At 36.2% G+C, this 25012-nt stretch overlaps 2 protein-coding genes across 3 annotated transcripts; both read left to right on the top strand.

Annotated features, from left to right (window-relative positions):
• The first annotated feature begins 7094 nt into the window (after positions 1-7094).
• LOC762362 (cell death regulator Aven) lies at positions 7095-16484 on the top strand. Its single transcript, XM_001197910.4, has 6 exons — positions 7095-7514; positions 9323-9449; positions 11800-11873; positions 12428-12532; positions 13468-13891; positions 14148-16484. The coding sequence occupies exons 1-6, from the start codon at positions 7305-7307 to the stop codon at positions 14225-14227; spliced, it is 1020 nt and encodes a 339-aa protein (XP_001197910.2). The 5' UTR covers positions 7095-7304; the 3' UTR covers positions 14228-16484.
• Positions 16485-18267: 1783 nt separating this feature from the next.
• LOC579023 (galactosylgalactosylxylosylprotein 3-beta-glucuronosyltransferase 3) lies at positions 18268-24744 on the top strand. 2 transcript variants are annotated; one of them, XM_011663183.2, is made up of 4 exons: positions 18268-18445; positions 21265-21824; positions 22356-22652; positions 24578-24744. In XM_011663183.2, the coding sequence occupies exons 2-4, from the start codon at positions 21303-21305 to the stop codon at positions 24674-24676; spliced, it is 918 nt and encodes a 305-aa protein (XP_011661485.2). In that variant the 5' UTR covers positions 18268-18445; positions 21265-21302; the 3' UTR covers positions 24677-24744. The 2 variants fall into 2 exon arrangements, with proteins under 2 accessions (XP_011661485.2, XP_030855369.1); XM_030999509.1 differs by having other exon boundaries at positions 18268-18462.
• The last annotated feature ends 268 nt before the right edge of the window (positions 24745-25012 follow it).

The following is a 25012-nucleotide window of genomic DNA, read 5'->3' as shown; positions in this document are numbered from 1 at the left end:
GTTTGTATTTTGTAATTGGAAGTGGTTGCGTGTTTACACAAAATAAAGAAATAAAGCATTGGAATTACAAAACATCATGACAGTGCTGCTTCAGAATGGAGCATGGATTAACTGGTTAAATCCATGCTTGGAGGGGTGCATCATGTGAGTGAGACAGGGGTACAGGGAAAATGGAGAGAGGGAGTGAAAAGGTGAGAGATACAGAGAGGGGGGTGGAAAGAAAGAGATAAAGAGATGAGGGCGAGTGAAAATAGTGAGTGAATGAGAGAGAGAGAGAGAGCTTGGGTAAGTTTAGAGAGAGAGAGAGAGAGAGACTGTGTAATGCTATCTAATAATTCATGATTGTATTCGTGGTGTATAATTACTATAACAAAATGTGACCCCCCCCCCCCCCCCGTAAACTATGGCATCCCATTGAACATTTTTAGATATACAATTATACTTATAGGGCCTATTATTTGTGTTCCTTTGATTACATACCCATAATGCATGATACCATTCAGGTGCATATAGCAGATGCATGCCCCGACCGTATCAGGACAATTACCCCCTTGACAATGACCCCCGGAAAATTACCCCAGGAAAACTACCGCCTCTGCCCCAAGGACAATCAGCCTCGTGGAAAATTACCCCACGAGGATAATCACCCCCTGAAAATTACCCCAGTGTCCAGGGGTAGTCCATTCTTATAATAAGTTGGTTTTAATAAAACATGAAAGCTGAATTCTTTTCGGAGGGGCCGGGGGTGGGGGTGATTTTCAAGACGCGCCCATGCCCAATCAAACGGCGAAAAAAATATAGCCACACATGAAAAGTAACACTAATAATTATGTATAGGTCTCAGTTTCTCGAATCAGTCATTAGTCCAACTTCATGGACATTCCTTTTGAAGACAAGAGTGTTAATTATACCATGGACCCTACAAATCGCTGATTATATATGTTAGCAAGTGCATGATACAATGTCTTGAGAGGTTCTGGTTGAAACTATAGGCAAGAGGTGACTCCAACAGTACTTAATGGTATTATATCCTGCATCAACAAATTTATTGTCTTTTTTTATTGGTTGAGAGCTCATCACATGACCAGAAATATTTCAACCATTTTAAGGATGCTCTAAAAAAGTACTATTTGGGAGTAAAAGTTTTATTTAGGAGTTGAAAATAAATGTTTAAAGTGACTTGGTAACATTATTGAAGGTTTATAAAAAACTGCGTAAAAGTGTATTGAATGTTACTTATCATACTCCTTCTACTGTACTAACCCTCTAGCCTGCAAAAAAAAATCCTGAACAAAATTCTCAAATTACAAGGATACTTATAGGCCTAGTTTTCTTTAAGGGCGTTTAAAATCTTAACATTTTAATTAAAGAATAAAAATATATATATATATTTTTAATGTTAATACAATTTTTGAAAATTTGTTTTAATGCAGGATATAATTTTTTTTTTATATACCCTGCCTTCTTTTCGAGGTACTGGCTAAAACTTTCGGCCTCGGTGACTATAAAGGTACAATTTTCTTCGGGGCTGCGACCCTCAGCAAATTGTACTATTTGAGTCACCTCTTGTCTATAGTTTCAACCAGAAGCTCTCAAGACAGTGTATATTTTTAAATAATTAGAGTCACCGAGGCCCATAGCTTTACCCAATTCCTTAAAAAAGAAGACAAGGTATGTTTGCTTTATATCCTGCATAAACAAAAATAACATTTTTAAAACATTTTGAAAAATATTACCAAAAAAGAAATTATCATTATTAAAAAGTTGAACATTTGAAACATTTCGAAATTTAGTATTCAAAAAAAATTTACAAAAAAATTATACAAAAATTAAACATTTTATAATTTTTATTAAATATTAAAATTTAAACAAAATTATCTAAAGAATATTTCAACTCCATAGTAATCAATAGTAATCACAAACAGTACTTCTACTCCCAAATAGTACTCCCAAATACATGTAGTACGTTTGGTTGAAATATTTCTGGTCACGTGAAGAGCTTCATCCAATCGAAAAACATTTTTTTTTTGTATGCAGGATATATTTGCTGAGGGGTGCAGCCCCGTAGTTAATGGTACTATTGGAATCACCAAGGCCTTCATTATGTTCCACTACCTCGAAAAAAGACAGGGTATATTTGTATTATACCCTGCATCAAAAATGTATTAATCAAAATTTAAAATTTAAAATTAGCAACAAAAATTTAACTCCAAAATAGTATTCCCAATGCTAGGTATTTTTATAGACTTTAAGAAAGCATTCAATACTAGTGATCATGATATCCATTTAGGAAGATTAAATATTATGGTACACGAGGCAAAGTATTAAATGGTTTCAAAGTTACCTTTCAAATCGATCGCAAGTCTTATGATAATATCAAGTATAAGAGGAGGATAACATAAATGGTGTCCCTCAATATTTAGTCCTCGGGCTCACTTTGTTTTTATTAAATATTAATGATTAATCATCTGCCAATAAATATTTGAATTAAGATTATTTGCTGATGATTCAAATATAGTTCATGCTTTTGATAAAAGACAAAAAGAAATAGATATGAATGAAGTAAATATCAAATTGTTGGAAGTTCAAAAATAGTGTTTTGTTAACAAGTTGACATTAAACTTAAAGAAAATAAATTACATGCTCACTACGGGACAGAGGCAGGGTTGGCATATTTCCCGCTTCGTAGGCTTATTTCCCGGGAAATAAGCGGTATTTACCGGTATTTACCGCTTTTTACCGCTTTTTAGCGGTATTTACCACTTTTTACCGGAAAATACCGGGAAATATATTTTTCCACTCACTTGTTCATAGGGATTGTCCAATTTTGAACATAATAACAATGGTGGTGAGTATAGTTGCTCTTGTGTGTACTATTGGTGCGTGTGTGTGTGTGTTTGTTCGTGTGTTTGTCTATGTCTGTAATTATGTAATGCTGGAAAAAAATACAGGAAAAAGATATATAGTATACTAAATATACACCTGATCTAGATGTGATGTTCTTCATTAAAGGGAACCAAAACCTTCATACTAAGTTACTTTTATTGTAAAGTTTAAGATATTTGAATAAAATCAGTGAAAAATTGAACAAAATCAGGCATGGAATAAGGAAGTTAAAGCTTTTTAAAATGACTAATCACTAGAGGGCGATATTCAATTTGATGACATCAATTTTGTGGACAACTCTCCAGGCCTTTTGTACATCAAATTTCACAAGTCTTTCGTTTTTTCCAATTTATTTGTGTTCTTGATCGGATTTCACAACATGTGAAGTAGAATATCATTTTGCATTCTATTATCTCAATCACAAGAAAGAAGGAAAAACATGAAATTTGATGTACAAAAGGCATGGAGAGTTGTCCACAAATGATGTCATCAAATTGAATATCGCCCTCTAGTGACTAGTCACATAAAAGTAATCTAAATTGCATACTATTGGCACAGAAAATGGCCATGCGTGTGATAACATTTTTCCCATTTAGAACAAGTTCAAAGGCACTGTTCGTACGTCAACAGGTATTAGATGTGCACCCCCCCCCCCCCCCCCCCCCCCCCACTCAGGTTTCGAAATGACCGCATGCGTGTTGCCAAAATGTCCGGTAAAGGGGTACTTTTCGTGCGACAAAGTCCGGCCCGAGAATTGTAAAAAAAGGGGTGTATTTGACTTTTCACCCGGAGATTTCTTTAAAAGGGGGGTGTTTTTTCTTTTTTTCTCTCATCTCTTTGGACTCCTGAGAAATTATTCCGAATTTAGGGGGGTACATTGAGCATTTTTCCTGATTTAGGGGGGTCTCCAAGGCAGGAAAATCCCGCGAAAAGCCCGCGAAAAGCCCGCGAAAGGGGGGTTCGAAAATGTTGGCAGTCCTCAGATAGGGGGTGCTTTCAAAAAGAGGGAACGAGCATATGCGTACCCTAAATAACACTGAGTGGGGGGGGGGGGCGGGGATGTGCATAATTATTCTGTTCAAGCATTCAATATCAACATTTAACATCAACACGAATTACATGTATAGAGCAAGAGGGAGAGAACATTTAATGCTACGATTACCCAAAATGTAGTACGACACGACCAAAGCTGTGAAATAATTTGCACATAAATATAAGAGAAGAAAAAACAAGAGCATCATTTCGTAAAAATCTCAGAATTAAACTCTGAAGCAGAGATGATCGATTAAGGATCAAATAATGATATATATAAAATAAAACATATACTAGTAATATACCAAAGTGAAACTTCAGATCTTTTGCATATTTCCAACAGCTGGGATTGAATATAATTGTCTTTAGAATAATATAGACAATTTATGAAACAATTCTAATTAGCTGAAAAAGAAATATGAGAAAAGACAGTGATACGGTTCATGATGTACAAGGAATTGCGTTTGTACTGAAAAAAATATTATATCAATAAATGATATTGTATCCAAAAAAAATCTACACAGAATTTCTTCAACAGAAATCGGTAACGCCAAATGTTTTCGAAAGAATAAAATATAAACATGGCTCTTCTTTTAAAGACATTTAAAACGTTTTAAGAGGCCAAGACAAGGTACATTAAATAGCCGATTAAGGGAGTTCTAATTTAAACTATACTGCATGGAATTATTTACACAAATTGCCCAAACTAATTTGTGTTGCTTCTGCAAAAAGGAAGAGGAGACAAAATTATCGTCATTTATTTTTTTAATGTGTAAAAGTTCGTTTGATATGGAGCGACTGTAAAAATATATTTGGCTTTATATCCATACCTAATCTAAGTTGATTTTTGTTGGAATAACATTATTGATCAAGGAAAGGAGCAATTGGTAAATCACTATTCTGGTAAAGTATTTGATTTTCATGGGAAGAGAACGGAGTTCATCTATAACCATGGATGAAATTAAACGCAGGTTTAGTGAAGATGGATTGGAGGGGAAAAAATTGGCATTGGTGAGAAATAGATTTCACCTACATCCGAGGTGCAGGTATAGAACGAAGTCAACAACTTAAGTCATTTCGACATTGTAAAGAAACCTGTACCAGAATGCATTTCCTATCCACACAAGTAGAAGGGAAGGGTAGGGGGGGGGGGGGTAAGTCCAAGAAATGAGAGAGGAGGAAAAGAAGGGAAAGGGTTATGGGATAAGATCGTGTTTTAATAAAAAGAAAATTTAAAATTTCAATTCTGTATAACAATATGTTGAGACATTTTCGTCCTATACATTGTGAAATAATGAACAATGAATTGTGTTGTATTTATGTTTTTTTTAATCAAATGATAAAAAAGCTTTGTTATAATTATGTTGCAGTTTTGTATAAACTTTATTATGTACGAAAAAGAATTAGAGTTTTGAGAAATAAATTCAATGAATACAAAACAAATGATATGAAATTAAGTTAAAATAAATATTCCCGCTTAATAATAATGTAGATTGTTGTTAATTCAGTCCAGACACACTAAACAACTTATAAGTGGTGGAAACGACTTGTAAGTAGTGAAAACGACTTAATTACTATAAAACAAAATTTAAGCTCGGTCCCCGTGCTTGGGCTCCGTAGTTTTTCAAGCACTGATCGCACAAAAACAAACAAAAAAGGTACATTTTCAGGTTCACAGGTTTCGACGTTTTCTTAAAAAAAAGGGTCATTTCAGAAAAGGTGCGATACGCCATTAGGGTCCATTTCAGAGGTTGATGGACACGGTTGGATAGGCATTTGTGTATGACGGTGACCCCCACCCTCCCCTCGGGGGGCGCATATGTTTTTTTACACAACTGTTTAGCCATTTCAGTCAAATATACTGTGCAAACGACTAGAGGCAGAGTCTAGCATTACCCTTCGCAGTTTTGTGGGATAATTGCTGGAGCTGCACATGATTGTGTAGGGTCTACATAGTTTTACTCGTTATTTGTTTCGGGTTAAATCTATCCTCTCTTCTCTTTCATTATGTATTTCTGTGTTCTCCTTCAATCTATCCTCTTCTCTGTTGTCATGTATTTCTTTTTTTTTCTTTCTTCAATCTATCCTTTTTCTCCTTAATTCGTTATATATGTCTTTGTTTTTCCTTCAATCTATCCCCCAGTTCTCCTTCGTTATGTATTTCTTTTGTTCGCGTTCATTCTAACCTCTTCTCTTTTATTCTATGTATTTCTTTGTTTCTCCTTCAATCTATCCTCTTCTCCTTCGTCATCTATTTCTTTGTTTTAATCTGATAGATTAAGTTTCTCCTTCTATATGTATTTCTCTGTTTTTCCATAGTCTAGATCTATGATCCTCTTAGCTCTTCAATTATATATTTCTTTGTTCTTCCTTTGACTTATCCTCTTCTCTTTCCTTATGTATTTCCTTTTTTCCCCCTTCTCCATATCCTCTCCACTATCCTTGTTTTCCCCTTTCTATCATCTTCCCTTCACTGGGTGTACGTGCTTGCACATACAGTGTAAGTGCGCTGACGACTTAGACGTACTCTTTCACTAGAGCACTTCTTGGAATTTTTTCGCGAAAATGGCTAAACAGTTGTGTAAAAAAAAATATGCGCCCTCGGGGGTATGGATATGACTGTATACGACATCAACTGTTAATTTTATGTTACTCTGTAGTTGTACCCACTTGAATACACATAAATTCAAATTCAAGTAACACCAACGTCGAAGTTCAATTTGCTAGCCATAATAGTTTTAGTAGAGGTACTATGTTCGGCTTTGGAGCCGTAAATAATAATTTTTGCAAAAGAGTGCGTTTATTTTTTATCATGTGACAAGTTGTTGTAACCAATCAAAAACCAATAAATGTTTGATGCAGGATTTCGACGCTTCTCATTGGCTCCATTCTTGAACCCATTTTTATTAAATGAATACCTCTACATACCAGTCTGCTTTATAGATATTTTCTTATATTTTGTCGGTATTCCCAATTAAGAGTGAAAAAAAGCTTCCAAGAGCAAAATATGGTATTCCCGTGTGATTGCGAAATATAATTGACACGGAAACAAGACTTAAGTTTCAAATTGTGGTGAAACAACGCGAACGACCTTTGTATCTAAATGCTTTTATGTAACCCAGGCCCATCGCGCGCAACGCAAACGGCCGGATCATAGACTGTACGTTCATTTGCACTGGCTTGCGCTTGTGTATTATTTGTGTGGGTTTTTTAGGTGCCAGCTAGGCGTCCATGTATTTCCTGTTCTTATGTGTACATAGGCCGTACGTACATAGACTTCTACATCCGCATCCTGAACTAGATCGAGAGAAATAGAAGGCATTGAAACTCATTATTAGTGTCTAACTAAGCTTCTTGAACGGAATAGACTACTGCCTGGATCGAACATGAAGCATGATAAACACAAGGCAAAGAATAGTGCAAATTATAAAAAGAAACATGGGATTTCGCCTGGAAAGAGCGAAGACAAAACGCAACGCAAGGTTAAAGAACATCAACATGGTGGAAGTGCTGTAGATCTACATACGCAGGCGCAGGCGCTAGCAGAAATAAGAGAGTCTCTGATCATCGAAAAGCAGCACGAAATTCGCAAAGAGGTACGATAGAATTATGCTATTGAGAAGGTAGACATTGTGAGACCAACATGATGATAGGGGGATCATAAGCTATGCACTTTGTTTGATTTCAAAGCCAAGTCATGCAAAGACTTTAAAATTCTGAATTCTGATTCAATGTTAAAGATAAACTCTAGACCCTAGTTCTGGTAAAAAAAAAAAAAATGAATTCTCACAGAATCAAACAAAACTTACACTGAATGTTCAAGATTACAAATAAATGACATGTGTCAAACAAATTTGGAAGAAAACGTATATTGGCTGAGTAATGAGCATAGAAAGACGAGGACATACATGTATGAAGGGGTGACCAAAGTTCGCGGACATTTTAGAACATATTACAAAATGTGATAGATCCTATTCGATCTATGATTTCTCACATTCTACACAACTTTATTTGTTTCAATTATTACCAAATGGACGGCAAAGTTTTTTACTACAGATTGGTTCAACTAGAAAGATTTACCATCGAAGGATTTCAGAGATATCGCGATCTAAAAATTCGATGTCCGATCGTGCGTGCGCGCTGCATCTAAAAAATTCATAAAAACAATGAGACCTAACTTCACGCACGGTGGTTTACAGTTGATTTATCAAAAAATTCAATCCATCAAAAATAAGGTAATATCATAATTTGCAAGACAAGATATCGTACAATCAGTTAGTACCACTCTTTACTTACAATTTTGAGGATTTCTAATCTCAAAATGAAGATTTCCAGACCCTTATCGGTAAGTTGATAATTTTTCGGAACGGACGCAAATAACTGCAAAATTTGCCGATCTTTTGTCAATATTTTCACAATTTCGCACCCAATTCTAAAGAAAATTTTGTTTCTGGGTAATTTTATGACCCTCTTTCCATTGGTGATATCAGATTTTCGAAATCTTACCGATTTTTTGAGAAAGCGAACTTTGGTCACGCGCGAACTTTGGTCACACCGCCATACTACTGGTACTAGCCCCGACACCATGTGTGTTGTCCCATATATAGCTTTCTGTGTACAGTGCTTGTTACTTTACCAAGACTCTGCCAAATTTATTATGATTTTGATGACTCCAGAACCTTGCAGTGCACACCAATACTTACATGCTACATGATCAACTGTTTCTGATCCATTCCACACCTTTTCTTTCACAATGTCAATGCAATCGCATTACCAGAACTGGTGTTTATCTTTAATCAGGACTTTTTCGATGCCAAGCAATGGCAATGTAAAATTCGTTTCGACAAGGGTCAAACTTCAAGCAAAGTTGGAGGATCCAAACAAACATGTACAATGAATGGATGCAAATTTTTATTTTGCAGCTAACATGGCTTTCATCTCGACCTCGAAGTAGGGGTCTATAGAATAGACCTAACTCCTAGTAATTTAAGGCTAAGTTACACATAGACTAATGATGATAATATCAAAATGATAATTAATATGACAAGAAGTAATGCAAAGATACTCTCGTATCTCAGCTCAGTCACCTCAGAAGTTTGACGTTTAAGGACTATACTGTCACTTTGTCCATTATCATATCACTTATCAGTATAGAAGTTAGTACATTTAAACAACTTACTCTCACTCTTAAACTTAATACTAGTAGTTTGAGAGCTTTGCCTACTTGTCCTAAGCATAAGATTAAGGTCCTTTTGTGAACTTGCAAAATGCAGAATTATTACCTCCTTTATTTGTTATATTATTAGGTCGACACCCTCGTAAGTTATATGGCATGATACATCATACATGTACATGTAACTTGTTGATCAGTTTGCAAACCATGTATTTGTCATATTCTTTTCAGTATGCAAGGAGAAAGGTTGAGAGCAACTGGACAAAATATGACGATTTTGTTGTAGATGATGAGAGAGAGGCGGAGGTTAGTTCAGAGCCGAGGGGGGAAGACTTTCAAAAACTTGCGGCCAAGTCAGGTAAGATTATGGATATTAATTGCTCTTAATTATTCAATTAACAATCACAATGTAATTGTTATAGAATCTGGTCAGTTCATACATACATGTACATGCAAGCGCCAGTGAATGATTATGACAGTGGGGGTGCTCAGAGCGAAGTTAGTAAAAAGTCCATCAGCTTTCTTCAGAAAACCTGGTAAATTGTAAATTTGTAATGAAAATAATTCAAGTGGGAACCTTCATATTTTGATTTGACTTGGTATGATTTATTGAACTTTTATAAAAATCTTCGCAGTTATATTAATTATTTGTTTTTTGTATTTTGTGTGATTACAAGTATAACCATGATCGGGAAAAATACATACCGGTACATTTTTGTAGTAAATACAACTAAATACACACGTTTGGTACACAATTGAATTTACTTTGCGTGATAGTATTAGAATTAGATAGCATTATATGACCATGACTGCACCTTTATTCTCTGTACTGATTATGAAAGATACTCAAGTTCTGTGATATTCAATGTTTTAAACATGAGGATGAGAATATATCTTGCTTCGTTAGCTCAGGTGATGCTGAATGCTGATGGAAATGATCCTGTCCACACATGATTCAATCCAAGTGGATCAGGAGCCTATTGTTCATACCATCTTCCAATTCAAGGAGCAGTGGAATGATATTGTGAGAAAACAGCCAATCCTAAAACTAGCGGAGCTGGCATCTACCATCTCATCTACCAACTCAAAAAATAGAGTTTTTCCTGTAAGCAATGAAGAACTTGTTTTCAACATGAAAACATCTAAAAGACAAATTCGAAGAGAACCCAGAAATCAGAAGATGGGAGGTGTGATCAGTATTAATAAAATGAGGAGTTACTACCCAAAATCCTGGCACTTCACATGTTTACTTCTGATGATTGGCTGCTTTGTATGAAAGAGTGGATAGAATCTACTAGAAATTTCTACAGTAACAGACCAACGTCAAGATGTCGAAAGCATAATATTTCTTCAGGTTTACCAGCTGCGATGCACCCAGCCCTTCCACAGTGTCACAATGTTCTCTGGCCTTCAGCCTCAGGCTGCTACTAAAGGCCCTACACCATTTTTAGTAGAAAGAGAGACCTAGCAGCAAACATGGACCCTTCTCCAGCCAAACATCCGATGGTAACCATGCTGTACCTTACTACTAAATATCAATTTCTTGAAGTACTCCTCATGGCTGAGTAGAGTAAAAGTACCAAATATCAAGTTCCTGAAGTACTCCTGACCTTATGGCTGAGTAGAGTACACCCAGGCATACATGTATATACTGTATATACAATGTATGCGAAAGTCTTTGATGACATCATGGGTTCCATCATAACAGTTCCTACAATTCACCAATGGGATAGGATGTTCCTCTGATGAGAACTGTACAAATTAATGGCCTGCCCATTGCCATGCACTGTACAGTTGTGATGTCAACCTGCATCCACTGTGGCCAGGATAAACAGAAGACTACCTCATTCTTCGACATCCAAGCCCATGGAAGAAAAGAGAGAATCTCCAGGGTATGAACTATGAACTAAGGGTTTAAAATGATAAAGAGATGGACATGATCTCATTTTGGAGTTTGGACACATGGAAAACTGCACACAACAAAAGCAGCATAGCTGTTCTACACGTACCTGGGATTTAGTTAATTTGTCTGTGCTGTTCAAATGACCCGGTTCCCCAAGTCAAACAACAAAGATGATGAAGATGAAAAAATTCCAACTCCTCATTTCCCAATGCCTCTTTTTCTTATTTTTGTGGTAAAAGCATTTGAACTTGTATTTCAAATTAAATTATTTTACATTGTTAATTTACAAATTTATTCATGGCATATAGAGTACCGAAACTGTGATGTCATAACAATAATTTTTTGAATTTCTCAATTTGAATTTTATTTTCCAAAAGAGCATCAAAAATAGTGTCCAAATGTTGAAAACCAATTGAATATGTTCAGTATCGGCTGAGATATGATCTTCCAAATAAATAGATTACCATAAGAAATCACTGTTATTTTGCACTGGTTCGTAACATTACGAACCAGTGCAAAATAACAGTGATTTCCTATTGAAATCTATTTTCAATTTTGGATAGTCGAATCTCGGCCAATATTGAACATATTCAATCGGTTTTTGACATTTGGACATTATTTTTAATTTTAATGCTCTTTCGGAAAATGAAGTTCAAATTTGGAAACTCTAAAAATTGTTTTTTGATGACGTCACACTTGACCACTCTATAATGAATAAATCTCAAAGCACTGAGTAGATGTCTTATTACATAGATTTTACAACTTTATGATTAATTTGAGTTGTGCGTTTTTAAATTTTTGACAGATGATGCTTCCTCTCAACTCCGAATGAAGGATGAAGTATGGTGGGATGGAGATGATCAACAAGATGAAACAGAGGTTAGTACTATCACACAAGTTACATTTCACTTATTTTCTCTTTCTTGCAGGTTCATGCATCAAATTATTGCTAATAGTTGTGCAGATTCGGTCTGTTAGTCAAGCAGCATCCTTTGGGAGAGAGTGAATATGCATTCTATGTGTATATAATATCACATATAATTAACCCAAACCAATTGTTTTCTTTTTCCTTCTTGTTTTCGTTTTTGTTCTTGTTCTTGTTCTCTTTCTTCTTTTTCTATCTTATATCCCATAGTTAAGTGTGTTATGAACTGGCAAGAACACTGCATAGGTACATGCTTAATGCATGCTTTTGTTGTACGGTACATAGAGAAAATGTACTTTCCTGCTTATTCAGTCACTGCCAAGTTACTGAATCAGCATTATTATTAGGAATGGAAATGCTCTCTTTTTAATAGATTCATTAGTTTCCAATTTTAGGTGATTTTTTTTCATGATTGACATGTACGTTTATGTTTTGAGTAGCAAATAAGATGTACAATGTCCAAGAGTTAAAACTGATATTTCTGTGTTGATTGTTTTCAATTTTTCAGACGGAAATTGGAGAGCTGTTCAAGGTAGACTATGTGGATTTAGCACGGCGTCTAAAATGTATTCCTCTCCATGAGCGTCTGGGAATATCTACCAAGTATTTTGATGTGAGTGGATTCCTTAAAAATCTGAGACAAACAAACACATGTAACGTGGAAAGTTTTAAAAAAATCAAATTAAAGGAAAAAGATATAATCCGTTATTGTCCAGTTCTGATCTCAACAAACTCAAATACCAAAAAATGTCAAGACCAAGGCATCGTTTCACAAAAGCATTATTAGTACAAGTTCATCAACAACCGTTGAAACGCATACCGTATATCAAATTTAATGGGATATCGGTAAAGTTTTACTAATGAAGGTTTCGTGAAATGATGCCATGGTGATTTCAAGCTATCAATGTCTATGACTGGAATTGAGAGTTGTGACTACTTGTGAATTATAGGACTATTGTATTGGTTAATTTAGGAAATCTAATTTTTCTACAGGTTATGTCTCTTGACAATGATAACTTTACTTCTTCTCTGTACCCTTGCAAAAACAACCTCCTGTCACTAAAGTTGTACACTTTGTTTAATTTCATATAAATCTGTTCTGTAAGTGCTTAGGGAAAAAGGTGGGAGAGGAAAGGTTAAGGTTCAAGCTTCACAATAATAAAGAGGGTTATTGACTCAATCAATTTTAAGATAAAATGGCTGTACATTGATGCATACAATTTTCCTTTTATTCGAAAAAATATCACATCATGTTTGTTTCTCATTTAGTTTACCTTCTATTCAGAACAATTTGGATTGATAGGTTATATTTATGTCTTTAATATTATCAGGGTCTTAGAAAAGAAATGCAATCAATATCAATTGCAAATTATTTGCAATCAATCACATCTCTTTTATAAGATGGGTCCTGTCTCTGTAGTCCAGAGATGTGATTGATATTGCAAATGATTTGTAATCCCTCACTCTTTTATAATTCGAGGTCCTGAAAATCTGAATTCCCTCTATCATCTTGATTTGTTAACATGATTTTCTGTTATGCATTTCCAGGAGGATTTACTCAATAGAATAAATGAGGATGCAGCAGAGCATACAAAGAGGTATCAAGAAACTTTGGACGCTGAGAATGCTCAAGATCTGGACAATCCTGCCTCATCAGACACTACCGATAATCAAACAAGAGGACTTTCAGAGCCAACAATAAGTGCATCTTCTAATAATAGTTGTAAAATAGACAGACTGCAAGAGGTGATAGTTAAAGATAATAATGAACAAATATGTCACGATGCATCACGAACTGGTAGTGATAGAGAACATTGTGCAAGAGACATGGAACAGACAGAGTCACAAGTCAGTAATGATAGGGCGACCACAGTAAGTGATAGCTCCTGTAGCCATCCTGATTCACAAAGCAGTACTTCAGGATCACTTGCAACCCCCAGCAATAAGTCTACACTCTCTGCTGATGTTAAAGGTAAGAAGTTAGATCTTGTGGTTTTCTGTGAATTTGATGATAACAGTTTCAAACAATTTATGGGATGGTGTATGAATTTTTAACATTGCTTGTTTCCAAAATGTGTTTAGCCATCATCATGGCTGGTATATTATAATGTATATGTCTACCGGTACTTGAAAAGAATTATGATTTGGATTGAAATCATCCACAAAATTGACTTGTATCAAGGTTCTTTAATATTCTCTTTATCATGTTCCATTTCTTCTCATTTCAGAGCCAGCTTCAGAGCTACAGACCAAACCTGATGAAGAAGAAAACCTTGAGGAATGGCTGGAGGACATCTTAGATGATTGAAACAATTCAGTTTTAACACTATACTAATGGTAAAGATTTTTTTTTGGAGGGAGAGAGAGAGAGGGGGGGGGTGGTAAGTGGGATTGAATAGTACTTCTTGACTCATCAATGTAAAAAGTGCTCTTCTTTTTACAAGAGTATGTTTGCTTCATTGTACTGTATGTCAGTGCATTCTCACCTACCTAGGGACGTTCAGGGTTTGAAGTGGTGGTGTATGTTTGCACTTGTTTCTTTCATTCAAATTATTAAGATTATTTAAGGTAAAGAGAATAGTTTCATGTAGTTTATGTTGGTTTGGTTAGCTATCCTTTCTTTTTTCTTTTTTGTGTAAAATTCTGTTCTATTTTTCTTCTAAATTGAGGTGGTTTTTAAAATAAATTGACAAATTTAGAGAAACATTCAAGAAATTACATACATGTAGTATACATTTTTTTTCCTAGTTTGAAATGCATTGAAAATACTAAAGGCTTTTGAGTTTGGAAACTTCTTGAGATGTTTTGTTTTTATTTTGATGTCATATAATTCATTTTCCTTATTTGCTTGGTGTTTGAGGGCAAGTACGGTCTCAACACTTGCATAATGATATCCTCATTTATTATGACAAAACTGAAACAAACCTGACACATGAATGTACTGCAATTATGTAGTAAGGCTAGACACTAACTTTTATGATAAGTGGTTTTACACATATTGAGGGTGATATCTTATAATCTTTGTGACTTTTAGTGGGTTATTTACTCCGGAATCTGTTATTTTGAGCCTTATTTTGAGCCTTGTGTCGAGCATAACACAAAGCAGAATATACATATACATGTATATTGACTTATATTCTGCTTTCTAATTGTTTTGAATTTTATTTGAACATCTTATTTCATCGTCTGATTGACCTGTCAGACACTAATCAGAAGACATGAAACTCTGTCTGTTCTCTTGTGTATTGCCAATTAAAAAGGTTTGATAATTGGAAAGTCAGGCTGGTCAAGTAACTAGATTGGCAATTGATTATTGACTTGGAAAAAAGAGATATTTTAACTTTATTGATTTGATGAGTCTGAATCATTACTGCATACAGTGTACAACAGTGTGTACATACTAAGAACTCTAAACTTTGGTCTGTTAAAGATACAATTGAGTTTTGGTCATGTGGTGGTTACATTGCAAAACAGATGTACCATAATCAATTGGGAAAGGTTGATTATTAAGTGCATACATATACACATTGTTGTATGCAGTAATGATTTGGACTCGTCAAATCAATAAAGTTACTCATGCTTGCTGAAAACCACATGCACGGCATACAGACATGTGAATATGGGACCACACACTAAAACACACCACACACAAGAACAAAACAGGGCGTGAATGTTTCGTCCAAACTTTTCAGCCATTTCTTGAAAAATTACCTTTTCATTGGATATTTCTACCATGATCTTCTTCTAATATGAATTTTAAAAATGAGAATAGGTACTCACAGATTATTTGTTCTCCTTTCCCAGAGCTTAAATGTAAACTGTGTACATCTTGTCATTGGCCCCGTGTCTTGTTATTTAATCTAATGAAACAAAGAGAATAGGAACGAAATTTGCTAGATAATCTTCAGAGGAGCTCCTGCTTTGGGATCTATTTCTTTTAAGGATGAAACTAGTCACAGATGACACCACCTTAAATAGTTTGTAGGCTGGTCCTTCACTAGGAATACATACATATGCTTATGTTTATTTTCTCAGAATTCTGATATGAGGATGTTTCAAGGTCATGCTTTTGGATTATTTTTAATTTCAAAGGGAAAATACTTATCATACAAAAGTTGTGTTATGCTGACAACTGAGACTTGTATGAAGGACTACCGTTAACTATGAAGGAAATACAATGTATCAACTTTGAATTTGTTATCATGTGAAGCGCATTGCCTTCAAATATCCATCTCTTAAAACATGTTTCACTGCCTAGCGTTATTGATGCAACCATTCAGGATGGTGTATTAAAGAGGCATAAGAGTAGGATGTTCTTTTATTCAGTAGGTAATATCAAGACAATTTTCATCCTTTTATAAATTGTTTAAAGACTTAATAATAAATTGTTTAAAGACTTAATAATATCTGGTTAAACTCAATTATTATACCACTACTTTCTGCTCTTTATTTAAACATACACTAATGCATGACCATCTTCTTAGCTTATATTTGTGTTACAGTTCTTCTATTCATAACCACATGGGCTTAATAACCTTATTAAAATTTGAATGTTATGAACAACATTTGATCTGATGTTTGTCATTTAAATAAATCCATATTTACATGTAGAAGGCTGTATCTTTACCTCATACATGTATGCCTTGGACCAGAGAAATGTAAAAATGTTGAAATATTTAGTGCATGAAAGAGAGAGGGAGAGAGAGAGAGAGAGAAAGAGACGGGGGGATCTTGATACATTGTATAAGAAAAGGGAAAGGAGTACTAGATGTTTAGAGCAACAACGCAATGTTGGAGAGAGGGGGGATGTTAAAGGTAATACAAAGTTTTTGGGAAATTTTGAAAATTGGGTGGATAGTGATTCTCTACAATTTTGATATATTTGGATGCCCCTGTGGATGTATTATAAGCACCAAAAAATTAATCCCTAAAACACTTCTGTTTTCGAGAAAAATTGAATATAAAAATTTACCGGTGCTCCCGGTAAATTTTGATAAATTTCAAATAGCGCCTACGGCCGTACAATGGTAGCTGCGACCCTGAAAATCTCAGAATATGTAGTTGTGATATATAATTTCCAAACGGGAATAGCTAATCGGTCGATTTTAGTTAAAAACATTGTTTCATAGCTAAATTAATATCTTTACCTTGAGAGGGAGCTATATAACATAAAGAGTTTATTATTTATAATTTCATAACTTTAGACTCGATTTCAACCGGGACAACGATCAATGAATATCGTAGGAACGCATATGCTTCCAATATGTTAATTTGAACCAAATTCATGACCCCATACCAAAACTTTGTAATACCTTTAAGTTTTGAGTAAAAAGAGAAATATAGATTAACATGTTTGTAATTATTTTAAGCAGCTAAATGTGTTACTGTTCTGCATTTAGAAACACATAATAGAAACGTGCAATGCAATGATGCATATTAATGGGATATTGTCCCCGATTTGTAATCATGCACTGTTCCGATATTAGGGGCTAAAGTATATGTAATATATAAAAAGCTTTGTTTATATCCATGAATCTGCTATATTCCCCTGCCCCTATTCAAATTTGATAGGTGCCCCTTTCACTTTAACAAGTGCCCCCTTTCCTTTTTCATAAATGCCCCTTTGCCCTTCTTATTAGTGCCCCTTTTCATGCATGAGTGCTCCTATTTAGGTGCGATAAGTGTCCCTTCAGTTAATTCTGATAAGTGCCCTTCTATTTTGGTACATGCCCTTGCTTTTTCCTTTCTAGTAAGTGGCATTTACCCTTCTGATAAGAGCCCCTCCTGAAATAAGTGTCCCATTTCCTTTCTCTATCTTATAAATGTCTTGTTTTCACCTCTGATAAGTACCCTTATACAAAAATTTCTTCGACAAATGCCTTTTTTTCTTTGTGATAATTGCACCTGTCCCCTTTTAATAGGTGCCCCTTTCAATCGCTGATGTGTACCAATTCTTAGGCAGAGAAGTGCCACTTTTGACCTCTTATAAGTGCCCATTTTTCTTTCTAATAAGTGCATTTTCCCCTTCTGTTAAGTGTTTCTTTTCCCCTTCCTAATAAGTGCCCTTTAATTGCACCTTTTCCTTCCTATAAATAGCCCTTATCACCTTTGATATTAAAAGTGCCCCTCTCAAATGTTATAAGTTCCCCTTGATACTTTTGATTAGTGTCCTTTTTCCTTTTTAATAACTGCCCTGATAACGATATTTCACACTGTCGACACACAATGGGTACATGACTTGTGTATATAATACAATGGTTGTATGTGTAAAATACGATCTGTACACTTATCAAATTGGCAATTCCACACATTGCATGCTACTAGTACTCATAGAGATATATGATGCTACTAAACTGCACGCTGCACTTTGAATGGGCTAACTTCATTCCCTATTGACGTGGTGAAAACTAGCTTTACATGTTCAGGACGTCTGCTGGGAAAATAATGAACTCGAAATGCGGCGAATATTACGAAATAGAATCATATTTATAGCTTATTTCATAGTTTCCACGGGAAGCATAATATGGTTAGTATCAACATGCGGTAAGTATCATTTAAGCAAGTTATATTTCGGTTGGACTTATGAATTTGTTTTACTTTTAGACTGTCCCATGTGTTGAAATCTGTGCAGTCTAAGAATATTAGTAAGATTTCTCGTCTCTGGCCTCTAGCTCTATCACTGAGTGTCAGCACTGGCGTACCTATGTGGGGGGGGGGGGGCAGAGTGTCCCCCCCCCCCCCCTGACGGGCTCCAGGGGAAAAAAGAAAAAGGGGAAAGAAAAGAAAAGAAAGGAAAGGAAAGAAAAAGAAAAAAAGAAAAGGGAAGAAAAAAAGGAAAAAAGAAAAGGGAAGAAAAAAAGGAAAAAAGAAAAAAGGAAAAAAGAAAAAAAGGAAAGAAAAAAGGAAGAAGAAGAGAAAAGGAAGAAAAAGAGAAAAGAAAAGGAAAGGAAAAAAATGGGGGAAATTAAAAAAAAAAAGACCATGGCCGTACGCACCAGGAGGGGGGGGGGGCAGTTGACCCCAGATATTTTGAAAACGTACAGTTTTTTTCCTGAAAATGTAGTGTAGGCCTATACCAAATCCTTCAATTCTACTTTTGAAAATGCAAAAGTACCCTCATGACCAGTTCGGTCGCTCGAACTCCCTTCACTCCTTTTGCTTTTGAGATTCTTCAAAAACTTTTAACGCATCTTTCCCCCTCCCCCACCAGAAAAATATTCCGCATACGGCCCTGAAAAATTAAGACAAATGAAAATAGGAAAATATAAGTGATATAACAAATTCGAAACTCTTCGCTGGCGCGAACTGCTTGCTAGCCTATTTTGTATTAAATGTTTTCACTGGCTCGTCCCCCTGAAAAAAGAAAAGGATTAGCATTGCCTAGAATACAATTGTGCCTGCCCCGACGGGCCCCGACCTGCAACCATGGCAACAATAACACACAGTGTATGTACCAAATGTTACTAAAAGAGAGTAATTCATTTTTCTCGCTCGCTACACTTGCTCGCGAATAAAATGAATAGATATTGCTTTGGAAACAATTGTGCCCACCCTTGACCTGCAACAATATCATTAAAAATGGAAGAGTTTTTTCGCCCTCTCGCCAAAAAGGAATTGAATCGCGTTAAACGCGATTGCGTCCATCCTGACCTGCACCAATAAAAACAAGTTTATTTATTAATTTCTATTAAAAGAGAATTTTGTTTTTTGCTTGCTCGCTATGCTCGCTCGCCAAAATGGAATTGACACCGCTAACGTGCCCCCCCCCCAACCTGCAACAACCAGTTAATAATTATGTACCAAACGTTATTCAAAGAAGTTTTGGTGTGCTCGTGCTCGCCAAAATGGAATTAACATCACCTTAGACATGATTGTGTAAGCCCTGCCCTGCAACAAGAAAATATGAAATTTATGAACCAATTATCATTACAAAAATTTTTCTCGCTCGCTCGCCAAAATAGAAATAACACCGCTTTTAATAATCACGTCCCTGACATGGAACAATGAACCCAAGTTTATGTACCATATTTTCCCTATAAAAGAGAAGTGATTTTTTTCGCTCGCTCGCTACGCTCGCTCGCCAAATTAGAAATAACACCGCTTTTAATAATCACGTCCCTGACATGGAACAATGAACCCAAGTTTTATGTACCATATTTTCCCTATAAAAGAGAAGTGATTTTTTTTCGGTCGCTCGCTACGCTCGCTAGCTCGTGGAATTATGTGCCCACCACTAACCTGCTACAATGTCATTAAAAAGAGAAATGTAGAGGGTTGCCTGCCCGCCAAAATGGGATTGACATTGTCTTAAACACGATTGTGCCCAACCCCGACCTGCAACAATGAAACAAATTTTATATAGCAATTCATTGAGAGAAAGATGTACTTTGGCTCGCTAGCTAAAATGGGTATAAAATCACCCTAAACACAATATTGTTCCCGCGCCCTGCATGGGACAATTGAACCAAGTTTAAGTGGCAATTATTAAAAAAGAAGTGATTTTTTTTCTTGCTCGCTACGCTCCTTTGCAAAAAAATGAAATTAACGTCGCTAACAAGTGAATGTTCCCACCCCCAACTTGCAACAATACCAGTTTATATACCAAACGTTACTTAAAGATTTTTTTTTGCTCGCTTGCTCGCCAGAAGTGAAAATTAGCATCGCCTTTTTTGTTTGTTTCGGTCGCTTGCCCCCCCTGACGGAGTACCCCAGGTACGCCACTGAGTGTCAGTCAGTGTAAGGTCTACGAACATCTATTATGAGTTTATGGCGCACCTAGCTATACTCGCACTATAGCAGCAAAGCCAAAATACTATACTTAAAAATATAAAAAAATAAGACAAATCACTTTCGTGTTATTGTAAACTTGTCTATAGTAGCGACCAATGCAACGCTGGATCTCGAAATACATAGGGGCGGAGAGAAATGTATACTGGGCAAGCGCTCAAATCTGTAAGATAACTTGACAAAAAAACATCTGTCCCTATTGCAAACATACAAAAAAGTCTAGCTTTTTGGTGTGCTCGATATGGACCAAGTTTTTTGTAGCCAATTTTTTTTATTGGCCAAGTGTAAACTGGGAAAAAAAACATGTGAGAATAAAAAAAATCAGGTGGGATTTCTTCCTCTTTGGACATAATTTTGACCAGATTATAGCTGGTAGTATTAGAAGTTCTTCCCTATGACCATTAAAGGTACCTTTTCCTAATCCAATATGCTCATAGTGGTGAATATACATTATGATGACTAGTCTTAAAAAACTGGTTTGGTCTTAACTGGTGTTTTACTCTATCAAGTACCTGGCTACTAAACTCTTTCTTTCTCTTTTATGATTTGTTATTGAAGGACCCGGATGCACAACGGAACATGTTGGAGGAGACTCTATGGCAGATTATTACAAACATGAACTAGAAAGGACTAGAGCAAACGTGAGGCAAACTGAAAAGAAAATTAGAACTATCACTCAAACCTTGAACAAGCAATATGCCAAAGCTGCCGATGCTGTCAATGAGATACTAGGCATTGAAAGCCCTCAGATTCCAACCATCTATGCAATCACACCTACCTACACCAGGCCGGTCCAGAAGGCTGAGCTGGTGAGGTTGACCCAGACTTTTCTCCATGTAAGCAACTTTCACTGGATTGTGGTGGAGGATTCCGAGAGGAAGACCCAGCTTGTGTCAAGATTCTTGACAAACTCTGGCCTGCCCTACACTCACCTGAATGTCAAAACAACGGACGAGTACAAATTAAAAGAGAATGAAGCTTCTTGGAGGAAACCTCGTGGTGTTGATCAGAGGAATATTGGTGTTGACTGGATTCTAGAGAATGTTCCTCAAGCTGAGGAAGGGGTAGTCTACTTTGCAGATGATGACAACACATACAGCTTGCAGATTTTTGATGAGGTAGATAAGAGTATTTCTGATAGCTACCGGTAATTAAACAAAGTAGTACTGTAGCAGAACAGATCCTACTTGAGTCCTATTAGAATGAAATGGTAATATACTTCTTGATACATATAGGGTGTATATGGGCAGAATGTAAGCTTTATATCCGAAGAAATTCAATAACAGCAGTCATTGTAAAGGTACTAAGATCATGACCTCTTAATTTACAGAAGGAATTAAGAGTTTAGATTTAGATATAAAGTGTATCCCAAAGAGAAAGTAAGCTATAATAACATATTCACTACAGCGGGAGAGACATTATGTGTGCTTTTGTTCTCATGGGGAATCATTTTTATGACAGCATGATACATGCCAGGCAGGCAAAAAGGAATGAATTTCATGCAAAAAATTGTTTTGCTTGCTATGAATATGTAAAAGTCCAGCAGGTAAAAATATCCAAACTTACTGATATTGAGACTGCATGTACGGTGGATGAAAGCCCTGTTTTATTTGCAGAACCCACTTCCATGCTTTTCATGTTCATTGCAGATGAGAACAACTCAAAAGGTGAGTGTATGGCCTGTGGGACTAGTTGGCGGGCTTCGCTTTGAGCGCCCTCTCTTGAATGATGCAGGAAAGGTGTCCTCGTGGTACACAGTGTGGGAACCCAACCGACCCTTTGCAATGGACATGGCTGGCTTTGCAGTGAGTCTGAAACTCTTCAGGCAGCAACCACATGCTAGGTTTGACATCACCTCAAGGAGGGGTTACGTGGAATCGTCTCTTCTTGTTCAGCTAGGGATTAGGAAGGAAGACTTGGAGCCTCTTGCAGAGAAGTGTTCAAAGGTATCTATCTGTCGTGGTGAATGTCCTTATATAAAAATCCTAACATAATGACTGACTGGTCTTCATGTCTACCAACACTTATAATCTAGGCAGTCTGTCCAGTCAAAGAATCAAGCTGAACAACCAAATTTCAACTGATTATTTTAACAGGCTCTGAAATTAAAATCTGCAAAAACTTGTAGGACCCATCAGAAGATGCACATTTCAGGTTGATGGTACAATAATGAACATTAGGTTTAGACGCTCAAGTGACATGATGCTGTAAATACCCATTCAAGTGAGAAATGTTAATGTCTAGCGGATAAGTTGCTAGGCTGTTAGGGGTATAGATCCCTCCCATGGCTCGACTGTCTGCTTGCAAGGCATTGTCAACCTAGACCCAGATGACGTAAATGGGCACTATGACAATGATTTTTTTGAAGGTTTCAGTGCCTGATCAGAGATTTAAGGTTAAATAGGGATAACAATTTAATCACTTTGGAAGCACTTAGGAATTTTTATGCCTCCGCCACCGAAGGTGGTGCCGGAGGCATCATGTTTTCGGGTTGTCCGTCCGTACGTCCGTCCGTCCGTCCGTACGTCCGTCCGTCCGTACGTCCGTCCGTCCGTCCGTCCGTCCGTCCGTCCGTACGTCCGTCCCGTTTGACCGTTATCACAATATCTCAAGAACCATTTAAGATTTAAACTTAAGACTCGGGAATAGTATTTATCACCATAGGAAGACGATCTGATTAGATTTTGGAGTACGTAGGTCAAAGGTCACAGGTCACAGAGGTCAACTTATGAAATTCCTTGTATTGAGTTTGTTAGCGCGATATCTCAAGAACCATTTGAGATTTAAACTTCAAACTTAAGGATAGTATGTATCACCATAGGAAGACGATCTGATTAGATTTTGGAGCACGTATGTCAAAGGTCAAGGGTCACAGAGGTCAACTTATGAAATTCCATACATTGAGATTGTTATCATGATATCTCAAGAACCACTGGAGATTTAAACTTCAAACTTAGTGATAGTGTGTATCACTATAGGAAAACAATCTGATTAGATTTTGGAGCACGTATGTCAAAGGTCAAGGGTCACAGAGGTCAACTTATGAAATTCCATACATTGAGATTGTTATCATGATATCTCAAGAACCACTGGAGATTTAAACTTCAAACTTAGTGATAGTGTGTATCACTATAGGAAAACAATCTGATTAGATTTTGGAGCACGTAGGTCAAAGGTCAAGGGTCACAGAGGTCAACTTATGAAATTCCATACATTGAGATTGTTATCATGATATCTCAAGAACCATTTGAGATTTAAACTTCAAACTTAAGGATAGTATGTATCACCATAGGAAGACGATCTGATTAGATTTTGGAGCACGTAGGTCAAAGGTCAAGGGTCACAGAGGTCAACTTATGAAATTCCATACATTGAGATTGTTATCATAATATCTCAAGAACCACTGGAGATTTAAACTTCAAACTTAAGGATAGTATATATATCACCATAGGAAAACGATCAGATTAGATTTTGGAGTACATGTATGTCAAAGGTCATAGAGGTCAACTTGAAAATTTCAGACTACATGTATAGGACTTGTCATGATATGTCAAGAACCACTTGAAATATGTTCCGTTACTTAACCCGTACTTAACTGGGCTATTTTGAGCACCTCCCTGACTGGGGGGGGGGGGGGGGAGGGGCCGATTGCCTCGAAATTTGGCACGCGTCTTGAGAAATTGCGCAAAGCAAGAGACCTCACTATTATTTAAATTGCTCTATGGCGGAGGCATCATTTTCGACTGCGCGCAGTCAAAATTCCATCTAGTTTCTTATAATGTCATATACCTTAGAAAAGAATCGATTAGGATATTATTTTTCTTATTATAATTATGAAATATTAATTCCACTCGTTATTTCATTCTACCAGGTACTGGTCTGGCACACGAGGACCGAGAAACCTAAATGGAAACAGGAGGACAAACTGATCACACTTGGAAAACCATCGGATCCGAGAATAGAAGTGTGATCAAGTCTGCTGAAATTAGGAATATCCATTCTGGCTCGAGATGGTAAACCACTTCAAGAAATAGGATAATAAATGAATATGAGATGAAACATTGTGCACTTCGTATCTTACAACAAATAGATCACTGATAACGTGCATTTTTACACACAGCCATGTTTTTGTTTGTCCCTCTCCTTCCAAGAATAAATGAATAAATATCATCTTGCCATTCACTTGCAGGCAAAGGTTTATATGTGGTATACTGTACTGTGTCATATCTGAACGGGGTATTGAATACACATGTCTGTATTTTATTGAAATTATAGGCTCTGAACCCTTTAAATATATTTAATTTTT

This window comes from Strongylocentrotus purpuratus, unplaced genomic scaffold (assembly GCF_000002235.5).
Source record: "Strongylocentrotus purpuratus isolate Spur 01 unplaced genomic scaffold, Spur_5.0 spur5_scaffold_5, whole genome shotgun sequence".
NCBI lineage: Eukaryota > Metazoa > Echinodermata > Echinoidea > Camarodonta > Strongylocentrotidae > Strongylocentrotus > Strongylocentrotus purpuratus.
The sequence above is the reverse complement of the archived record's forward strand: the minus strand, read 5'-3'. Positions and strand labels throughout refer to the sequence as shown.